Genomic DNA, 24265 nt, shown 5'->3' on the forward strand with positions numbered 1-24265 from the left:
AAAAAAATCACCACTCTGAATTTTCAGCCAATCATCAAGTTTTTAATGCCCCCCCATAAATACAAGTGGAGGAAATCAGGCTATAACTTACACAGGGCCTCGTGGTTTCTGTTCCTCGTATAGCTAGGACTGCACACCAGCCGAGATCAGCCAACCTGAGCTTGGAATGTTCAAACTGGTCTCAATTCCTTTAATACACATCTTTGGTCTCAACTAAGCTTTGCAACAATAAAAAACTATGTTTGGGAACAACAACTATATGAAGACAGCTTTATAACATTAAAAAGCTATATAAGATTAATAATATTGTACTGATTGAAATAACCAAAACACTTTTAAAAATGATACTATTTTTTAAAATATGTGGTTACTTTTAATGTAAGGAGTCTTATTTTTAAAGGAAAACAAGAAAATTGGAACACTTTTCAAAAAGGTCACAAGGTGTATTTTAGTAATTAAAATTTAAAAGTGACTTTTTTCGGCCCCAAAAAGCAATAACATTTTTTGAAAATGCCGTTACCATTAAAGGTGTTTGTGTCATGTCAATATTTTTTTTATAGAGAAAGCTGGGGTTAGGCAGACCCTAACAGTTAAACAACCATACCATTGGGATTCAAACCTGCAGCATCCCAACACAAGGTGACTTGCACCAACTGCTCCTACCAGACAAGCGAAGCCCCCTCGTTGGTCAATTAGTTGAATGTTACTAAAGCTAATATAAAAGGTTTAATGTAAGATAAACTTTACCCAAGCTTGGACTCGGCTCATTCAAATCAAGAAACAAGCGTGAGCAAAACCTTAATGACCCAGCACAAACTTCTTGCAAGATGCTTGGTTCACTGAGCAGTCCTACCTACGTATCACATACAATTTCCTTTACTGAGCACCTTTACGATAACAAAAAAAAAAAAAGAGGAACAAAAATAAGGGATTTTCAACAACTTGCATCAGTCATCATCACAATAATTCACACGCTTTGAAGATTCTTCACTGGTTGAACCACAACAATTCAACCGCTATAAAAAAAGAAGGGAAAATATCATTCACCTCTAATAAAATAACTCTGAATTTTCAACATTACTGCACGGTTTTTAATGCCACATCAATGCAGGTAGCGGGAATGAGGCTGTAACTTGCACAAGTATTCATGGTTCTTGTTGTTGACCTTCTGGGAATGAGGGTAGGCCCCACTCGCTTGGCTGAAAATCCAATAGAGTGGTTAAGACTTGGTCCGCACCTTTGTGAAGCACACTGTCTAAAGCAGGATCCGGAACCATGACCACAGACCTGCTTGAAAAAATCTTTATCAGAAATGCAACCTACTCAGTGATAGAACAATCACTACCAGCTTATGTTGTAAAAGGAACAAAAACAATCAGCAGTTCAGCACCCTTGAGTTGAGATGATTCTCAAGCTCCTACAATGATGAATCACTTAACAGATCCACTTACGTGGTTGCATACTTGGGAAGAATTCAGCATAAACTGGCATACAAAAACCAAAATCGCTCCCAAGATATTGACATAAAGTGAGCTTCCAAGTCAAAAGTGTTTGTTGCAAGTGTCCAAAGTCTCAGCCATTCCATAGAATATATTTTATAGCCTAGAGATATGGGCTGCAATCTCTGCATAAGCCATGTCAAACTACTTGTGACTTGAAACAGGTTCAATTGTTGAGTTGGCGAGCCCCACTTAACAAACACGCTCTAACACCAGTTGATGAGCAAAATTTCAGTAGAGCATCTGCTCTCAATAATTTAGATCAGATTTGACAGATATCTGACACCATAATATAAAATGGACATAAACTGAATAACTAAATAACATAATACGACCACATGCCTCAAAATAAATATGCAATACAATTGCAATTCATCAAGGTGGTGGAGTGACTCTAAAATGATCTAACATTTTATTGCATTGGAGTAGATTTCAAATGATACAAGAACTTATTTATAAACACCAAGACTTAATTTATTAGAACCCCACATCTTGACCATACTACATCACCCTTATCTACGTGGTTTATAATATCTCCATTCATATAATAACATGGATCTTGAAAAGCCATTTCTTTAAACTTTAGCCTGCGTGGTTCTTTAAAGGCCACTAATATATGCATGCAACTTATAAAGCTGCTAACTACAACAAAAAAACATGGCTACGCAGTAGCACCATCAACCATGAGAAATGAAGTAGCTTATGCAGCTGTTAAGCACAACCGACAGTCAGCAATGACTTTTACATTTTCACCCTCATTGTCTACTCTTCTCTGGTTGTCAATCTCCTGATCACGCAACAGGAGATTAACAACCAGAGAAGAGCAGTCCAACTAGTCATTGGACTAGCCCCAACGGCTAGAAATATAGTTATTGGGGCTAGCCCAACGACTAGTTGTGCTATCCCAATGGCTCCAACATGCAAAAAAATAAAAACTAAAAACCTTAAAACAAAATTACAATGTAGCCCCTACTAGGCCGACCCTATTACAAGAGTGAAATGACTGAAATACCCTTGATGGGTATTTCAGTTTACATACAAAACACATAAATATTATATATATAATATATGCACATGTTAACAATATATACGTATATATATATAGAGAGAGAGGAATAAAAACTTACCCAAGGGTGGAAAACCCTCCCAAACCTACCCAATGAACGTTTTATTAAATTTTTATTTTTTTCAAAATTCCGATGGTACAGATGTGATCTATATGCTTGTTTTTATAGGAATCAGTCTTGGAGCATTTGATTCCAATGCATGGATAGGTTTTTATAAGTTCCAAAAATCAACGGCGTACAATTTTCATAAATTTTTGATGCTCCAAATACCATTTTTTCTTTACAAAATTCATGATCCAAGTATAGATTTCTAGTAAATCAATCATGTTGAACACATCTATATGGTCAGACTTAAAAAAAAATATTAATTTTTTTCAATTGGGTAGGTTTGGGACAGTTTTCATTAGGGAGGTTTTCATTCCTCTCTCTCTCTCTCTCTCTCTCTCTCTCTCTCTCTCTCTATATATATATATATATATATATATATATATATATATATATATATACACATATGTTAACAACTTTTTCAGAAGTCACCTCAAGTTTTTGGTGAATCACCTAACTGTCCCTTTGACCATATGCACATGGCTCAATCACAATTTGTTCTGTTGACCTTTACACGAATTTTGAGGCCAATGTCTCACTCATATACAACTCCACACAAGCGCAAAATGACCAAAGAACAAAGAACAGCAAATACAAACCAACTTATCCTTATGAGATAGATAGATAGTTATATAGGACTCATAAGAGCAGGAAGAGTCACAATATTTTCTCAATTATACAAAACTTTTGGAAAAAAGTGAACTACCTGTCTGGATTCTCAATGTAAGGCAATGAACAAAACAATAATTGTCTTTGTTTCAGCAGAGAATGTGCTGTACAGCAGTAACCAAAAAAGGATCACTTACATTCCAGCATTCTTAGCAGCAACAACTCCTAATGGTGCATCTTCAAATACTAGGACTGTCTCTGGACCTAGAGAGCTATCCTGATCCACGATTTGTTTCAACCAATTTATAAAACAGATTACATGTTCAGATCAAATCAAAGAAAAAACATAAATGAAACTAAGGATAAAAGTGTAGAACACCAACAAACCAAAATACCTAGGGGCAGACAAATTGCATAATAATCTTAAAATGAGGGGCATGCTACCTGAAATCGTTTAGCAGCCACAAGAAATATATCTGGGGATGGTTTTCCATTTTTAACTTCTGGATCATCACCAACAACCACATGATGCATCATTGAAAAAATTTCACCATGGTTTGATGTCTTTAGGTCAAAATGTCGCCTGTGTGTACTGCCAAATGACAGATGAGACAATTAAACACTTGAAAGGTTTCAGATGATAGGAAGAACATACATGAATATGTTAATTTTTTATATTTGTAAGGTCCAGGTACTGCTCACATTCATGCAAATAAGGATCATGTATGGACGACCCTAGATGAACATACACATATCAAGATGTAAGTGTGAGCACCGCAAACAAATCAAAATAGAAATTTGTACCTTGTCGCCACACACATGGGTATTCCATTCGCATAAAGATGACTTATCAAACGCTTGGCTCCTAAAACAAAGCAAAAAATATTTTGAATTAAGATGATTGATCAATCAGCACTGATTGGTGGTACTTTGTCATTTCTAGATACATACCAATAACAAAGAACAATATTCGTAGACTCCCATGCAGTAAATGTGGTTTGCGAAGTCATACTTCAGATACATTTTGGCACAAGTCCGAGGCCTCCGTTAGTGTTGCAACAAATGGGCAATGAGGTGAACCATTGTTATTTACAATCAGTATCATATATCCTTCAGCTCATACAATACTTCATCTTTTCCTTATCTCAATCATTAAGGTAGCAGGGATGTCAGTTAGTACAGCGATTCTGATGCATGTAAGAAGTTTTTTTTCTTCTCATGGACAAGAAATGACATTTAAGTGATGGCAAGTCACACTCTGTTGCACATTTTAGAGAGGCACAAGTTTCTTCCAGTTCTTTTGGTTATTTGTCTTTTCCAATACATTTGTTTTTCCATATTTCAAATAGAACTTTATTTTTGTTCCCCAACTTGTTGATCATACCAAAACCTCACGATTTCACCAATATCTGTTCTCATGGGGGATCCTTACTTCAAGAGGATATTTGCTGAAAGAATGAGACATACATTGTCGTGAAGGAAGTTTCTCATTTGAGTTAAATATTAACATCTGATTTTAATCAATCCAATAATCGTGCCTATGATTTCTCACACAATTGTCATAGTTGCTGTAATTTTAGTTTATTAGAAACACCAAGTTCCACTGGAATTGTGTTCCTTTTCTACTGGCAGAATGCTTGAGGGACTTTGGCTTGTTTTTTTCATGTGCTAGGTAATAGGGCATATAATCATACATCCCCATTCCCTATCAAACTGCACATTCTTAAAAAATGTTTGGTAACCTTTAATTGGTTATAATGTTTCTCTCTCTATTATATATTTCTCGAGTTTTTATATTTTTTTAATGCATGCCTTCTTCCCAACTGTTGTAGCTTTAACCCTTATTAGAAATTCTTACAATAGCAATTTTCTGAACTCGATGCGTTTATGTGGCATGTTATTATAATGCTACTTTCTCTCTCCTCCCTTGCCCTGGTCTGTGTGCTTTCTCTCTCTATCACATCGCGTACATTAGATAGTGTAGCAAATGGATCAGATGTAATTAGATATTCAATTTGAATTTGACATTTTGGGATTCAAATCCTTACATTAAGATCTGAATATAAATTTGGATCAGATTTGGATTTGTTAAATTGGATTTTTTGGACTCAAATAAGCATTTTAAATAAGACCATATTTAGATCCAGATCCAAACCCAATCCAAATTCTTTTGTTACATATAAAAAGCTTGCTTTTATTGTTTTTTACCAGATCCAATGATATTACATATGTTTTGAATCTCGATTCAACCTTGCTTTTTTAGATCTAATTTGAATCTTTTTTAATTGAAAATCAAGAGACTTTACTTTTTTCATTGGATCCATTGCCACGAAGTCTCACAATTTATCTACATCTATAATTTTATTATGAGATCTGAACCATATCCAAATTTAAAACTGAACATCTTCAAAAAACAAATCTAGTGTGCTAATAGGAACTGAATTTCTATCATGCATAATTGCATGCTAGTATTAATAGAAAAGGGACTTCAACCTTCACGCAGACCTGTCAAGAGAGAGAGAGAGAGAAGAGAACGAGATACTGGAAGATGAATCTGCAGGGAAAAGACGTCAGAGAGAGCTACTGCATCTTCCATTCTATTAATATATGTTCAGTATACAATTCTAGGGTACGAAAATACCCTTTAATAGCACCTTAATTTACATTACATATCAATTGGATCCTGACCCGATCCGGTACATGGATCGGGTCGGGTCCTGCGTATACGTAAGTTGGGTCCAAGACCCAATGACGACTTCTTTTCAGCCTCCCTCAAGTTGTGCATGGTCCTGAACCATGAACAACTTGCCTTTTAGAAACCAAAATCGATCCTTTGTCAACCCTTTGGTGAAAATGTCAGCAACTTGTTCTTCAGTTCGCACAAACATGGGCTCAATCTCTTTTTCTTCAACCTTTTTTTTAATAAAATGTTGATCTATCTCAATATGCTTTGCTCGACTATGATGGATGGGATTGAAGGACATATTGATGGCACTTTGATTGTCACACAGTAGTAGTGACCGAGCAATCGATTCTCCCATTTCTGTTAGGAGATGTCTTATCTATGTAGCCTCAGTCGTAGCAGCAGCCATCGATCTGTATTCAGCCTCAATGCTCGACCTAGCAACTGCCTTTTGTTTTCTACTGCCCCAAGATACCAAGTTCGACCCAATGAAGTTGCAATAACCAGATACTGATTGTCGTTCATCTGGATCGCCCGCCCAATCAGCATCAGTATAAATAATGATCTCATGGCCCCCGCCTGGATCTAATTCTCTTTTCTTGTATACCAACCCATCACCAACTGTACCCTTCAGATAACGAAGTATTCGTTTGACTGCCTCCATATGTGACATATGAGGTTCATGCATAAACTGAGATACCTGATTAACTGAGTACACTATATCAGGTCTAGTAAAAGTCAGGTATTACAACATGCCAACTATGCTACGATACTTAGTGGGATCTCCATATATATCCCCTTCTTTAGAACTCAGTTTCTGATGAATGACACTTGGAGTTGCTAATGGCTTACAATCTGTCATGCCTGCCCTGCTGAGAATGTCCAACGTATATTTGTGTTGAGTAAGTGTAAGTGTATCACATCTTTTATCAACTTCTACCCCAAGGAAATACCGCAGCTCCCCCAAATCTTTCATTTTGAATCTCTGATTTAATAACTTCTTCACCTGCTCAATGTGACTTTTGCAGTTTCCTGTGATGATAATGTCATCTACATATATCAATAGAAGAGTAGTGACACCTTGTTCATTGTGAATGAATAACGAGTGATCCAGAAAGGATCGAGAGAAGTCATGCTTTTGTATTTTTAGGGAAAAACTGTCGAACCAGGAACGAGAAGCTTGTTTCAAACCATAGAGTGCCCTCTTTAGCTTGCATACATATTTATTGGCGTCTCGTTCTGCATACCCAGTGGGTTGTTCTATGTAGAGTTCCTCTTTTAAGTCCCCGTGCAAAAATGCATTTTTTACATCCAACTGGCTCAACATCCATCCATGTTCAATGGCTAGACTCAACACAATGCGAATGGTTCCCATCTTAACTACAGGACTGAAAGTTTCATCAAAGTCTTGTCCTTCCTCTTGTGTGAATTCCTTGGCTACTAAGTCTAGCTTTATATCTTTCGATACTCCCATCTGGTTTATACTTTATCTTGTACACCCATTTTGACCCAACAACATTTCTGTTTAGTGGTCTAGGCACAATCTCCCATGTCCCACATTCATGTAAGGCTTCCAATTCTTGATTCATTGCTTCAACCCATCTTCTAGAACTTGCAGCTTGATAGAACATGAGAGGCTCATCCTCTTTACTTATGGATGTCAAGAATAACTGAAAATCCAATGAAAAGTTTTTATAACTTACCCACCAGTCAAGCGGTTGTCGAATCCGTGAGGATCTTCTGATATCCATCATCTGTGAGGCAGGATCAAAAGGATCTGTACTTACGCAAGGGACGGATGAGGGCTCTTTCTCTCGCCGGGTGTATACAACACCCTTATACCTTGTTGGCTCCAAGTCTTGTGTAACAATCTCTTCCGCTTGATCTTCATTTGCTGATTCTTCATGTATCTCCTTCTGACTGCAGTTTGCTAGACAATCTCCCTTAGCACCGGAGAAGAGTTCTGAATTTAACCATGGGTAGTATACCTCAACGCTGGGGCTTGAGTTAACAACATGAAGGCTTGAATTAGTCGGCTGATTATCAAAGTTTATTTCATCAAAAACTACATTTCTCGATATTTTGACGCGCTTACTCAAAGGATCATAGCACCTATATTCTTTGTAGTCTTCAGCATATCTCATAAACCTGCACTTTACGGCTTTATCTTGGAACTTATGTCTCAATGAGTTGTCAATGTGAACATAGCAAACAGACCCAAACACACATAATTCATGATAATCAGGTTGTATGCCAAATAGGGAGAAATATGGTGACTTATTTTCTAAAATAGTCATGGGCAGTCGATTTATCACATGAACTGTGGAGTGAAAAGCTTCAGTCCATAATACTACAGGTAGATTACTCCCGTGCGTCATGCTCATTGCACTTTCAATAATATGTCGATGCTTCCTCTCAGCAATCCCATTTTGTTGAGGTGTATGTGGGCAAGACACTCTTCTCTTTAACTCATTATGTTGAAGAAAACTAACAAAGTCACTCGAGGAGAATTCACCTCCTCCATCACACTGAAAATTGAGAATGTTGGTAGAGAAATGATTTTGAACAAAGGAATGAAATTTCTGAAACAATCCAAAAACTTCCGATTTGTGCTTCATAAAAAATATCCAAGTATAGCGTGAGTAACTATCAATGAAAATAAGGTAATATCTATTGCCAGAAAGAGAAGTAATTGAGGCAGAACCCTAGACATCTGAACAAATGACCTCAAAGGGCCTTCAAGCTCTCTTATTAACGGAATTGAATGGCAAAACACGACTCTTACATAAATGACAACTATAACATTTTATATCAATGACTTCTGAACTCAAACTAGACTTAGGAATGAGATTATTCAAGACAAGTTTTTTAATAAAATGACGACCACAATGGCCAAGATGACTATGCCAAAGTCTTGGCTTATTACATTCAGAAATGGCAAACACAAACTCAGAAGGAGCAAGAAATTGACGTTGATGAGGCTTCAAAGAAGAATAGTCGGAATGAACAGAGGAAGGATCTTCTTGAAAAATGTACATGTTGCCCCATTTTTTAATGTCTTCCTTGTGCAAAGATCCTTAACATAAACAAAAGAGAGAGTAAATTCAACAGAAGCATTAACATCATCAACAAGTTTTGAGACAAAAACAATGTTCTTCTGAATATTAAGAGCATGAATAACATTTGGAAGACTAAGAGAGGACTTTGACATGGGTATAATGGCATTTCCAATATGTGAGATAGAATGATGATATCCATCTCCCGTGACTATGTTATTCTTACCAACATAAGAAGTGAGAGTCAAGAGTTTACCCGCATCACCCGTGACATGAGTCGTTGCTCCGGAGTCGACGTACCAAATGCCTTTATCATTTTGCTTCATATTCAAGCCTACCAAGGCTGCCAACAACTCTTTTACTTCTCCATCCTTTCTAGCCTCTGCTTGTAGAGCTTTTCCCTTGTTTTGAGGATTGAACAAACAATTTGCTTTAATATGCCCTTTCTTATTGCATAAAAAGCAGGTGGGAATGGCTCTTTGTCCTTGTATATTGGGCGTTGGAAGTATACCACGACCTCCAAAGGTATTTCTCCCTTGGCCTCCCTTTCCTCGAAAAGAACTTCCTTTACCTCTACCATAATTCATTCCCGTGGCTAGCACATCTTGGGTTCCTGAATGTCCATGAAGGTCTTCAGAAGATCCTTTCAGAGTCATTTTATATTGCAATAGTTTCGCACGAAGATCTTCAAACATTGAAAGTTTTGGTAAATATAATAAAGTCGTCGTCATAACATGATAGTCTGGCCCCAATCCACTCAAGGTTTGTTGCACCTTATCTTTTTCACTGACGAGACACCCCACAATAGCCAGCTGATCTGTGATGCCTTTCATTTTGTTCAGGTATTCCATAATGGACATGGAATCTTTCTTCAACATTTGAAATTCTCGCTTAAGAAACATGATTCTCGCCTCAGAAATCTGCGAATATGTTTGAACTAGCTTGTCCCACAGCTCTTTGGCCGAACAATCATCAGGAATGGCTACAAGAACCTCCCGTGAGAGGGTTGAAATGATGTATGCCACTAACGATTGATCCATTTTCATCCAAGTAACATATTCTTTATTCTTGAGAAGAACAATAAATTGCGCCCCTTTATCGTCCATCCTTTCCTGCGAAGTGAATTCTGGAGGAGGTGGAACTGATCCATCCAGATAACCAGAGAGGTCTTGACTCTTTATAAATGGAATAATCTGTCTTTTCCAAGTTAAGAAATTTGAGTTATTTAGTTTTTCAGAGACTAGTTGGCCAAGAAAGTTGAAGGAGAGGCCTGACTGCACATGGGGAAAATCCATTTGAGAGGGATGAAAATAAGTAGTTATGACAGAAATCGGCACAGAGATATGTAAGAAGATTATGGCGGAAAACAAAACTTGACAGAAAATAAGGTAGTATTCAGATGGGACGAGAAAGTTTGACCAGCAAGAATAGAGAATAAAGGAGTGAAAGGGAAGCGTGGCTCTTTCGTGATATAGGAGAAAGGAAAACAAACTCACATGCTTAAACAATTTGCGTGAAAAGTTAGAAAAGAAAACAAGGGAAGAAGGGCCAGATTCACGTGACTAAACTCGGCTTTTACCTTTGCGTAAAAGAGGGAAATAGTTATAAACAGAACCCACGAAATAGCAGTAGAATGGATATGATTTCAGACTAAGGAAAAATAACCCTAAAAGAGGAAAACAGTTATAAACAGGACCCGCGAAATAACAGTAGAATGGATGTGATTTCAGACTAAAAGGAAAATAACTCGATAGAGAGATCTGAAGGAGAATGACCTGTCACCAAGAAACAGAGGTCGAGTTTTCACGTTGACAGAGTGGAACCGAGGCAGTTCTTCACACCCAGATTTAATCAGATTCACGTGCCTATCGACAGAGAAAGAAAGTGTCGACTTTTCACGTTGACAGGATGAAACCGAGGCAGCTCTTCACACCCAGAAGTCACGCTGTAGAAATGGGTCTTCAACCTTCACGCAGACCTGTCAAGAGAGAGAGAGAAGAGAACGAGATACTAGATGAATCTGCAGGGAAAAGACGTCAGAGAGGGCTACTGCGTCTTCCATTCTATTAATATATGTTCAGTATACAATTCTAGGGTACAAAAATACCCTTTAATAGCACCTTAATTTACATTACATATCAATTGGATCTTGACCCGATCCGGTACATGGATCGGGTCGGGTCCTGCGTATACGTAAGTTGGGTCCAAGACCCAATGACGACTTCTTTTCAAGTATTTGCTATTCTTTTGCTTACATATTGTTCCTATGTGCTTGGCAGGGCAAATCTGGACTCGTTCTCATTGCATTGTTGCAAGAGCTTATGATTCTTGGGCTTGTCCTGTTGCTGACTTTTTTGTGTTCTTAAAAATTTGAGCAATTCTATGCTGCATTTTCATGTTAATTTAGCATGAGGTTTTCCATCCATCCCAGCAATGCACAAAACGTTAGTTGCTGGTGGTCTCAAAATTCTTGCTTATCTGCTCATGCTTTTCACATAACAAAAGTTGAACTTCAGAAACTTGTTAGATGAGCTAACTGATATCAGTTCATGTTTACCACTCATATAAGATGGAATCCTTCTAAACCCATGAGTTCAATATATATTTTACAGTTTACACATCTTTTGTTTCTCTGACATAAGGCAACTGCTAGGGAACTTGAATTTTGTTGCTTCTTTCTTTCTTCTAACAGCAGTGAAAAGCAATATTGGGGTGTGTACAAATGCTTGAGTTCAGACCAGAATAAACCAAAGAAAATCTTGGTGTTCCTTCACTAGCTTTCTAATATGTAGGTTTTGTTTTTTCTGCTGCAGCTAGCAAAATAGGGACGGCATATAAGACTGTTTTTTATCTTCCTTGAAGATAGTGTAAACACTTGTCTTAGTGTACACTCATTAACACTTATTCTCAGAAGCTACAGTCTATTGTAAGTATTGTCAGTCTTCAATATTGAATTTCATGACCCTATGGAGGACGGTTTTTTGGATTTCCATTTTTTTCTTTTCTTTTTTCTACCTTTTCTTTGTTGACTCATATTTTTGTTTATGTTCTGCATAGCATGTTCATGTGCTTCTCTTTCCTTTTCTTTCAAGTGAAGCTAACAAAAGATGGAGTAAAAATGGTCCTGATGCCTAAGTTTTATACAATCCTATTGAGTGCTCATTACTTGCTTTTTCTCTAGAAAAACACCATTGCGTGCACTTGTGTATCCACACTTTTGCTAGTGTGTATATATATATATATATATATATATATATATATATATATATAGAGAGAGAGAGAGAGAGAGAGAGAGAGAGGGTGGGAGTAGCTGCCTATACTTTTCAGTGCCTACTGCAGCCTATGATGCTTTTGAAGGGTTCTTTTCTGTGTTTTTCTCGAATCTAACTGTAGATGTGCATTCTACGTGATTGATTTTATAGGAATTGACTCTTGCATTATCCGACTCCAATGTGCAGGTAGCTTTTTATGAGGTTTGAAAATCGACGGTGCAAAATCTTTATAAATGTCATAAATATCCAAAACTTAAAAAATCACTTTTGTTATTGAAAAAACACGATCCCAGTATTGTTTCCTAGAAAACTGACCATGTTGAACGCATCTGCAGGGTTAAATTCGCGAAAAACAACCTGGAAACCCTCTGTTCGCTCGTGGTAAGCTGTGGTAGGCAAGAAATTGAGTAGGCAGCTACTCTCTCTCTCTCTCTCTCTCTCTATATATATATATATATGGGCCACTTGAATATGTTAACTGGAGTATGAACCAAAATTTTCATGGGTTTTTTATTTATTTTCTTAACTTTCACTGTACACATGTGATCTAGATTTATAGAAACAGACTCTCGGATCATCAAATTACAATGCATAAGAAGGATATTTTAAGGCTTGAAAATCACGGACTCAGAATTTTCATAAATATTCAAGCATCCAAAAATCACATTTTTTCATTGAAAATACATGATCTAACAGTTGATTCCTGGCAAATGAATCACACCGAATGCATATGCAGGGTTGGATTTGAAAAAAAATTGTCAAAAATGCCTAGTTCACACTCTGGTTCACATATTTCCAGTTAACATATTCAAGTGACCCATATATATATATATATATATATATATATATATATATATATATATATATATATATATATATATATATATATATATATATATATATATATAGAGAGAGAGAGAGAGAGAGAGAGAGAGAGAACTGGAAATATGAGAACTAATGTTTGAACCGCAATTTTCATGAATTTTTTATTCTTTTCTCTTGAATCTAACCATACGAATGTGATTACATGCTTGGTTTCATAAGAACAGTCTCTTGAATCATCCGATTTTGATGCATAAATGAGATTTTTTTAAGGCTTTAAAATCAATGGCTCATATTCTTCATAAATATTCAAGCATTCAAAATTCATATTTTTTCATCGAAAATACACGATCCAATGGTTGATTCCTAGCAAATTTATCATGCCAAGCACATCCACATGGTTGGATTTGCAAAAAAGGTGTTGGAAATGCCCATATTTCCAGTTCTCATATTTTGGTTCTCATATTCTAGTGATTATATATATATATATATATATATATATATATATATATATATATATATATATATATATATATATATATATATATAGTGGGGTGTAGCCTAAATAAGTGATGATGATGATGCCCAAATGTAGAGCAGCCAGAACAGGAACAGTCTCTCCCATACAACTAGGAGTAGATCTCATTCAGCCAATGACCAAATCAAAATGAAATCATACCCCTACTGTATATCAGCATTGACACTATCACTAGGAAGCAATACCTGATCAATGAAAAACTTAGCAATCAGCAAGTATTGGCAATCAAATTGCCCAAGGTGATTTGGAATGTGTGCAATAAGTGTGGCCGCTGATCTAACTTCAGGAAAACAACCACTTCAGATCAAGATCATGCCATCCAGTAGATTGATGGGTAGACATGAAGCATCCTCTGCTAAGTATCAAGTGCTTGTTAACATTCTCTTTGATAATATGAAAACAAGGTCGCATGACTCAACATGCACTAACTAGAGATGAATTGACGCCATGACAATGGGAAATGTAGCACTTCCTGATGTGGTACTTTGAAAGTGGTAAACCACAAGGAACAAATTTTTGGTGTATAAATAAAGTTGGATGCACAAAACAATAAATAAAGCAGATGAGAGCATCGGTATATTTAAGGCAAGATTGGTTGCAAAAAGGTAAGACTAGGAACAAGGGCTTGATTATGTAGAAACTTTCATTCCCATAGTTGAAATGCAAATAATTTGGTGACACTTTCACTAGCAGAAATACATGGACGAAATTTACATCAGATGGAGAAGAATATATTTTTCACGTAAAGACCACATAGAAGTTTACAAGGAGAAACATCTGGGTTATGCACAAGAAGATTTGTCTAGACAGGTTATGTACCTGAAGAAGTCAATCTATGAACTAAAATAGGCCACAAGAACCTAGTTTGATAGCCTTTGCATAATACTTAGGTCTTAGGGTTGTTCCATAATAGTGTTTATTATTCTTTGTTTGTTTGTAAAGAGAAGCATGAAACTACTATCTCACCATTATATCTGGATAGTATAGTAATCACATGGAGTAATAAGTATAATATTTAATGTGTTTATACGATCAATTTCAATTGAAGGATTTGGTCCCTTTACATTACTCTCTTGACATTGAAGTCAATAAAAAAGCTAAATTTATGGTGTTTATTCAACATAAGTATGTTCCTGATCTAGTTAAGCATATAAGTACGACTGATTGAAAATGCAAGACTTGCTATGACTTTCAGAGCTCAGTTAGAAGATGATAAAGTAGAATTATGAAGACATCAAGAGGACTTTGTAATCACAATTGGAGATTCAAATGTTTCATTTTTAATAGGTCAGACCAGTGTTGTGAAAAGCGTTGAGACGTAGCGAGGCGCTCCAAAAACCTACGCGAGGCGTAAAACATAAGCCTCAAATATATTTTTTGAAAACTTTAAAAAAAATATAAAAAATATCTAAAAATATAAATAAATAAAGAAATACTTTATTGATGAAATAACAACCAATAAGAAATAGAAAATCTCAAATAAGTACTAAAAAATATGAGATTAACATATAAAAGTAACTAAAAACTGATTACATAACTGAAAAATATATGAGATTAACCAAAAAAAGTTAAAATATACTAAGAAACTGATTACATAACTGAAATAACTGGAAAATATATGAGATTAACCTACAAATGTTAAAATATATGAGATTATTCTAAAAAATATGAGATTAACATATAAAAGTAACTAAAAAAATGATTACATAACTGGAAAATATATGAGATTAAGCAACAAAAGTTAAAATATATGAGATTATTCTAAAAAATATGAGATTAACATATAAAAGTAACTAAAAAATTGATTACATAACTGGAAAATATATGAGATTAACCAACAAAAGTTAAAATATACTAAAAAACTGATTACATAATTGAAATAATTGTAAAATATATGAGATTAACCAACAAAAGTTAAAATATATGAGATTATTCTAAAAAATACGAGATTAACATATAAAAGTAACTAAAAAATGATTACATAACTGAAAAATATATGAGATTAACCAACAAAAGATAAAATATACTAAGAAACTGATTACATAGCTGAAAAATATATGAGATTAGCCAACAAAAGTTAAAATATATGAGATTATTCTAAAAAATATGAGATTAACATATAAAAGTAACTAAAAAAATGATTACATAACTGGAAAATATATGAGATTAACCAACAAAAGTTAAAATATACTAAGAAACTGATTACATAACTGAAAAAACTGAAAAATATATGAGATTAACCTCAAAAGTTAAAATATATGAGATTATTCTAAAAATTATGAGATTAACATATAAAAGTAACTAAAAACTGATTACATAACTGGAAAATATATGAGATTAACCAACAAAAGTTAAAATATACTAAGAAACTGATTACATAACTGAAATAACTGGAAAATATATGAGATTAACCTACAAAAATTAAAATCTATGGGATTATTCTAAAAAATATGAGATTAACATATAAAAGTAACTAAAAAACTGATTACATAACTGAAAAATATATGAGATTAACCAACAAAAGTTAAAATATATTAAGAAACTAATTACATAACTGAAATAACTGAAATAACTGAAAAATAAACGAGATTAACCAACAAAAGTTAAAATATAGTAATATACTAAGAAACTGATTACATATATATGAGATTAACCTACGAAAATCTTGTTGATCATGTCTCAAACATCTTGTTGTAATTTTTTTTGCCTCAAGGGGAGGCACGCCTTTTGCGCCTCAAGGCGCGTTTTTGATAACACTGGGTCAGACATTGTATATATAAATTAAGTCACAATTTATGCATTCTCCATGAGCTTCCAATTTATGTAATTAGAAGATCATTATGATATAAAGACATGACTGTAGATGGTCTTATTTATAAATTGCCTTGTTATAAACTTTCACTTGATCAAACAACAACAATTGTGGCCTATTCATATGCCCGCTAGGCCAGAAACCCTAAGACAAGATGATCTGTCTGTTCATTGTGTATGTTAAAATTCAGACATCCTTTCATGGAACAAATAAAAAGTAAAGCACAATAATAAAGATCTAGTATAGAGGCTGAATATCTCACCACGGATATTAGTAACAAAACAGATAAACAGATATTATCATATTAGTTAAAGAAAAAATAACTTTTGATGGTTAGAGATCATGCTTAGTTTAACAGGAATGTGAGAGATAAGAGGCGAATAGGTGTTGTATCTAAACTCTAAAGAAATGTTTTCCAAATGCAAACACTCATGAAAACATATTTATGGAGCATTCCCCTAACTTTTTATAAATAATGGCGTTGATTGTCAACCATGAAACCCACTATGTTGAGTTAAATAAGCTTCGTAAGTTTGGCATCAGAGTTGATTAGAAATTTTTTCTTTGGAAATCATAGAAAAAATAAAGAGAACATGGATTCATTCCAATCGGGTGCCATGTAAATGTAGCAATGAGGCTTTTCATGCTGGAATACGATGTGATAAGCAACCACTACCTCCTATCCTATGTCACATGGGTGCGGGTGCGGGGGTGCGGCACTTTCAAAAACCTTGGGTGCGGGGGTGCAGCACTTTCAAAAACCTTGGGTGCGGGGGTGCAACAGGGGTAAAAATGTAATATATATATATATAGAAGGAGGGTCAGGGGGTTCCCCCCGGCGCGGGTCCCGCACCCGCGTCGAGTCGCACCCTGGGTGCGGTCAACGCACCCAGGGTCGGGTTGACCGCACCCGGTGCCGCACCCACGTCGAGTCATGTCGACGCGGGTGCGGCACCCTGCTAGCCGAATCCCTGTTACATAGCTTCTATCATAGTGACAAATCTCACGAAAATATAGCGAGAAATTACCCGAAAGTTAAAAACAGTAATTTCTCGCGAGTTTTTCATCAAAAACATAAATATCACATTTTAAACGCGATATTTACATTTTTGTTGGATATTTATCATGAAAAAACCATGTGTTTTTTATGTTTAAATACTTTTTATTTATATTTCCTTATAAAAAAATTATTTTAATACTTTTTTTTATTTTTTATTGCGAGATTTTGCCAAAAAATGTGATATTTAAAAAAAAATGAAATTCTTGCGAGTTTTTGGCTGCCAATATTTTGCCATTTTTAACTTTTATCACTATACTTCCTATTGAGATGTGATTAGATCCAGATCCAATATGGTTCAGATCCGGATCCACTGCTGCGGGGTTTTATTAAATTTTTCTGTTTCCTTTATTGCCCTAACAGTTATGTACACTTTGTATTGTACATGAGGGCATTGTTGTAATCTGCCATAGTTATTCATTATAAAAAGGAAAGCATATCATACATTCTCATATTGAGAAACGTGAGATGAAGGCCAGCCCTATTTCTCTGTTCTCTTCTTTTCTTCTTGCACAAGAATTCTGAACCACAACAGATACCTAAGGTTATTACTTCCTCATGCATATGAACAGGTTCAAGGTCAACACTCCACCAGGCTAAAGAACAAACAACTGTGCTATTTGTCCATTAATAAGTTAAACTTAGGGATCCAACACACCTATAACAGAAAATCTTGCATTTATAGGATAAAATGAAACACATGAAGGTGAACCAAGGTTGCCAGACTAGGAAGCATAAGTGGGAAATGATACGGGAAGTGGAAGTGAGAAGTGATGCATTTTAAAATGTATAGGAAGTGGGAAGCGAGGAATAAAATAAATAAATATAAGAATTGAATGGGAATCAAAACGAAACACAAATAAAAACTAAAATAAAAGTGACAAATATAAAATTTCAGTTTTTTTTAGTGTAAGAATTAAACTTTTAACAAAATCTAAAAATGATGACTACGAATTTAGAGAAAGCACATGGAAGTGAGTGAGCAGAGTGAGAGAAAACACATAAAAAAACAAGAAAAGTTGAGTAAGATAACATACAATAAGAATATATGAAGCATGTAGAAAGCATAGGAGAAGTGTAGGGGAATCGACGTTCTCATCAAGTTTTGGAAGCGAGGAGTATCGCGCTTCTGAAGCGAGCTTCCCACCTATCTAAAAAGCTTCTGGTAACTCTGAGGTGAACAATAAACTTATCTCACGTCGTGATATAATCAATCAGGGTTGGCTATAATTACCTGAATGTTTAAACTTTAATCCTTTCCTATAAACTGAAAAGGAATAAAGCAAAGCTTTAGAAAGCACAAAAAGAGGAGGTTTACTACAACAAAGGTTAGTGACCAATAAAGGCGATAAGAAAGTTATCCAGATATAATAGAGATGATTTCAACTTGTGAAATCCCAGCTGATGATAAGAAACATTATAAAACAGGAATTGTCAAAAACATGGAAGAAAAAGCAGCCAAAGTTCAAGAAAATGTGAAAAGAGGTTAATAATCAATTCTCAAATTATGGTCTAAGAAGATAACCTGGTAGGAGCTTGCAATTTGGAAACATGGTGAGCAACATTGCCTCTCTTTCCTTGATAAAATCTTCAGGTGAAAGGATGCCGTCAAGGCCCGATTCATGAACAAACACCTTGGCAGCATCAAAGGCATTCTTCCCCATCATCCTAGCTTTCAGTGACCAGTCAAAATGTTTTCCATATCTAGATAGGATTGTTTCTTGGACAATAGTATAAAACCTTTCAGTATCTGCAGCACAAGAAGTCAAATGTGCTTTAGTTTCAACTTCAAATGCTAAACAATATTAGGTAAAGTAAAACAAGCAATCTCTCCTAGCATACCAGTAACAGGGTTTCTGAAAAACAAAAAACAAAATTAGACAAAAGGAACTACAGATAGATGCTTGAAATAATGTTTCAAGAGAAGCCATACAGCCTCATCAAGATAACTATTGGGGAATTTATTGTGAGGAAAGATCCAAATCAACGCTAAACAAGAAGCAAGAAACACCTCCCATGACTATCAAACTATCTTCAGCGCCCTCAAGAAATATGGAGCTTATGGTAGCTAATGTTCTGGTTGGTTAACAAAATACAAATCCATCATTTACACCTTTCCAGATCAGTGTTTGTAAGGAGTTGCTTCATCTCCGTGCTGAATGTTGAATTGAGGCATATATAGTTATATGCATGAAGGTAATTTTCTAAAGCTGGATACAAACCTGATTCAAGTTTGTGTTCATCTTTGGTCATAGACATGATTCTTCATTAAATCCCCGCGAAAGGAAAAACTAAACTTTAAAAAAAAACTCAGTTTTCAAACATAACAGCTAATAATTCCATGTCACAAAGATATGACACTGGAGCAGGAAGTTTGTAAGTTTTGCATTAAACCAAAAAAACAAGACATTTAGGAGAAAAAGAAACATAAAATAGCTAAACATTTGGGAATCCGGTCTTTGCTCCTCTTTTGTATGTTGTTTACACATATACTGTTTGGACCTACAGTGTTGGAAGAATGGGAGAAGTAGCTATGGGGTACTATAGAGAGAGAGAGGAAAGCGTTTTGTTTTTCCTATTTTGTGAACTCCTTGAGCATGAAGGATGTGAGAAATATGCATTTATAAATGTTACACAGCAAAAAGTCACTAGTAGAGCACACATGAGGGGCATAGGGAAGGTAGAACACCGTGTTTTGTAGACATTGAAATTGAGGAAAATGGATATTGAAGGAGCAACACATTAAGATGAAATATCACTTTATTTGTGATTTGTTGGCTGATGGGGCACTGTCACTTGAGAAGATACGTGGATCAGAAAACTCGACAAATATGTTGACCAAGACAGTTACTGCAGAGAATCTGAAGTTGTGTACAATCTCAGTTGGCCTTCACGGATAGTAGTTGGAGGTGTCGCATTGAGATTCTGGATTGCATCAGGAGACAAGTCAAAAGGTGTGGTTGTTGAAAGGGAATTAATCTCGAAGTGAAAGATTGTTGGAGTATGGAGCTTGTTTACTACCTTAATATAAATCTTAAATTTTCCCGGATCAAACTAGTATGTATATATGGTATTGTAATAACTGAAAATACATTTTTATGGGCCATGCTGGAATGTAATGAGGGTGGTAGGAGTAGTTGGAGCATTCAATGGGCCATGCAGGAATGTTGGGCAAGTTGAGGTCAAAGACAACTCAAACTGTACCTAAGACCCCAGTCAAGGTCAAAAAATGGTCAGTCAAGGGTACACTATAGGTCGGGCAAAAGACTTGGGGATAAAATCATCCTAAGTATTAAAAAAATGGTCAAAATCCACGCATGACCATGGCCAAACCAAGCAAAACCATGATCCAAATCCAAAGTTAAATTGTTATGACCCCTCTCCATCATATAAACCCATGTGAGTCCCCTCAACTCTTCAATCTTGGACTAAACTTTTAGAAAGAGATGAAAGTCATAACTTAGATCAACGTAGGGTAATAGGTAGGCAAACTAATCCAATAGTTTTGAGACAAAACCCCAACACATTCCTCCTCTAAAAACAGAGGGAATTGAGCTACTGCAACCCAATTCCTCACTGCACTAGACTGAAATCTCACTTTAGGCTATCACGTCGCTGTCTGCTTCTCGCTAGTTCCCCACTTTAGGAGGCAACAAAGATTCAAACTCGTAATAATGAATCTGCAGAAAGAATGCTGATTGAACCCATTCAGAGCTCATACTTCTCTCATTTTCAATCGCAGAAACCCAAGAAGGTAATGCCCCAATAATTGCTCCATATAAAAGACATATTTATCACACACAATGACCAATCTGAATTGAAGCAGAAGAATCCATAAAGTAACACGACAAAACCCAACATGCCGTGAAAATTTAAGAAGCCCATCTACCCAAATTCATACTAAAAACTCGATCTACACATCCGAAACCATCCAAACCTCGATCACCAACAAAATAACTATTGCAATTGCAGAGAAACGGAGGGAAAGGAAGCAAGAAGGCAAGAAAAAATACCGAGCAGAAGACCATCCATATCGAAGATCACGTTTGTGATTGCTCTCTTATCCGGGAGATCTCCCATTGCTGTTGCCTCCAATTTCTCCAGCAGAGTCGTCCAAGTTGGTGCTTTTCGTAACACTTCTTTTTGGGAGCGTTTAATTGCTTCGTTGCCAACTTGGATTTGAAACCCAAAGGTTTGGAGGTGTATTCGCTCCTGTCCAGAAAGTAGCACCTCCTTCCTCAGAGGCAAAGTTTGATTACCGTGGGCGCACGCCGGATCTAAAAGTGACAATGGATCGGGCATGACCCGGTCCTAACTCGTACCAAATCCATTAAGATCAGGGTCAGGGACTCTCGAACCCTCATTCTTGTGGCCAGCGAATTGAACAGAGGGTGGTCAAGTTCGGCTCCTTCTTGTCCTGAGCTGAGTAGCTAAGCTGGAGCTGGCTTGTTTAACAAAAATATATATGTTTCAAAATTAACAATAATAAAATTTAAGAACCCCAGACTATCACACCAATTTTTTTTTTTTTTTTGCTACACCCCTGTGTGCCCCCCCTCACATGAATCCTAGCTACGCCCCTGCTTCCATTTGATATGTTTTCTTCCATATGCAAGGCTCCATTAGATCTTATTCATAGTGATCTGATGGGGACTTGTGCCACACCAACCTATTTGTTGTTGTTCATTGACGATTTTACAAGAAACACTTGAGTTTATTTTGTGAAGGAAATGTCAGAAAGTATTTTCAAAATTAAAGAGTTTAGAATGACTATTGAGAGCACCCTTGAGAGAAAAATTATGAGACTAAGGACTGATAATAGAGGAGAATTAACTAATATTGAGTTAATTCGCTTCTTTTTTGTCAAGAAAATGGGATTAAAAGAGATTGCATGTGTGGCTGAAAGGAAAATTAGGCATATTGTGAAAACTTGTAAGAGCTGACTGCATGCAAAAAAGCTGCCCAAAGCTTTGTGGGGGTGGAGGGCATGGCATGGGCAGCCTACGTAATAAATCCATGCCTCTTAGTCCATAATCAATTTAAAGTCTCCCTTATGAGTTGATGTTTGGAAAGAAGCCCAATGTTAAGCACTTTAAAGCGTTTGGATCAATTTGTTATATTCATGTGTCAGATGCAATGAAAACAAAATTGGATGACAAGACAAGAAAGTGCATCTTTATTAGTTATAATCAAATCAAAGAAAGAAATGCCTGGATCAAGAAGCTCACAATTTTATTGTTTTCAGAGATGTTTTTTTATGAAGTAACTTATTATAAACAAGATATTAGATCCATTGGTGGGGTGGATAATAAAGTCAGAGTTCGAGTTGAGAGCCGGTTGAAAAAGTTACATTGCCTATGACTTCAAATGCTCCCATCACATCCAATTAACCCTCCTCTTCTTTTAATGGGGAGGGGGGGAGCCAAGTGACAAAGAAAGTAGAGTTCAAGTTCATGATAGGCAAAGAGAGCAAGTCATTGTTAATGCTGAAAATAAAGTACAAAATGTTCAACCTCTTAGATGATAGGCAAATAATACTGCCAGCTCGGTATAGAGATGGAAATAGTGTCACCATAAAGTTCACGCTTCCTCTTTAGCCTTGATGATGATTGTGAACCTTGTTGCTTTGATGAAATAAAAAGTGGGATGCTGCCATGGATGATAATTTAATTGCTCTATTCCAAAATAAAACCTGGGAGCTTGTACCTAAACCCAAATATGTGACACCAATTACTTGTAAATGGGTTCACCGAGCCAAGCACAAGGCAGATGGAAGTGTAGACAGATTTAAAGCAAGGTTCATAGACAAAGAATTTTCTAAAAAATATGGCGAAGGTTATAAAGAAACTTTTAGCCTTGTGGCTAAAATGACATCAGTTCGGGTGGTAATCTCTTTAGCAGCTTGTCAAGGTTGAAAGTTATGGCAACTTGACATAAAAAATGTTTTTTTTATATGATGAGATTGACAGATACGGATAAACCACCGAGATATGAATCTCATACCGATCCATACTTTGTCTGAAAACTCAAGAAGGCACTTTACATTCTAAAATAAGCTCCAAGAGCCTTATATGAAAAAATTGCTAGGTACTTACATTTTTGTAGCTATATTGCATCTAACTCTGAGGTCAATTTGTTTGTTAAGAAGCATGAAATTTTGCATGTCATTGTACTATTATATGTGGATGACATGATCATAGCCGACAATGATGATAGAGAAGTTGCTAAGCTTCGAGGTGAGCTATTAATTCATTTTAAAATGGAAAACTTGGAGGTGGGAAATGCGAAGGATGAGATTTTCTCATCTCAAAAGTGTTATGCTGGAAGAATTATCTCTAAGTTTGGAATGGAAAAAGGAAAGCCATGCTTAACTCCTCTTGATCCAAACTTGAAATTAAGGAGTGAAGATGTAAAACTTTTTCCAGATCTTTAACCTTATCGGACTCTCATTAGAAGTCTCATATATTTGACCATTACAAGGTCTGACATTGCATTCTCGGTTAGACTTATTAGTAAATTTATGCAAGAGCCCCAAAAACCACATTTTGAAGTTGCTAAACTCATCTTGAAGTATGTGCTATCCACTCTTGGCATAGGCCTTATGTATAAGAAAGCGAGAGCATTTGTTTTAGAAGGATATGCTGATGTATATCTGGGAGGAGATTTGGATGATAGAAAATCTGCATCGATTATGTTTTCTCTCGTGGTGCAACATGTATCTTGGTGCAGCAAGAAATAAGATTCA

General features: G+C 35.8%; 1 protein-coding gene across 2 annotated transcripts; it reads right to left on the reverse strand.

The window, feature by feature from the left end:
• Positions 1-915: 915 nt before the first annotated feature.
• On the reverse strand, positions 916-21724 carry GS1 (Haloacid dehalogenase-like hydrolase (HAD) superfamily protein). 2 transcript variants are annotated; one of them, XM_090007323.1, is made up of 6 exons: positions 21534-21724; positions 19046-19270; positions 4085-4145; positions 3725-3872; positions 3478-3557; positions 916-1287 (listed from the first exon to the last, which is right to left on the reverse strand). In XM_090007323.1, the coding sequence occupies exons 1-6, from the start codon at positions 21598-21600 to the stop codon at positions 1146-1148; spliced, it is 723 nt and encodes a 240-aa protein (XP_089863449.1). In that variant the 5' UTR covers positions 21601-21724; the 3' UTR covers positions 916-1145. The 2 variants fall into 2 exon arrangements, with proteins under 2 accessions (XP_089863449.1, XP_089863450.1); XM_090007324.1 differs by lacking the exon at positions 3478-3557 and having other exon boundaries at positions 21534-21719.
• Positions 21725-24265: the final 2541 nt, after the last annotated feature.

Source organism: Nuphar pumila, chromosome 5, assembly GCF_984573655.1.
Source record: "Nuphar pumila chromosome 5, dmNupPumi1.hap1.1, whole genome shotgun sequence".
Lineage (NCBI taxonomy): Eukaryota > Viridiplantae > Streptophyta > Magnoliopsida > Nymphaeales > Nymphaeaceae > Nuphar > Nuphar pumila.

Bases quoted from the DNA above. Each gene is read 5' to 3' on its own strand.
- GS1 (XM_090007323.1), bottom strand. From the start codon at position 21,600: ATGGGAGATCTCCCGGATAAGAGAGCAATCACAAACGTGATCTTCGAT. The intron at 4,146-19,045 runs GTTATCTTCTTA...GCTTTGTTTTAG, and splicing joins AAATTGCAAGCTCCTACCAG to GAGCCAAGCGTTTGATAAGT. The intron at 3,558-3,724 runs GTAGCATGCCCC...ATCGTGGATCAG, and splicing joins TGGCTGCTAAACGATTTCAG to GATAGCTCTCTAGGTCCAGA.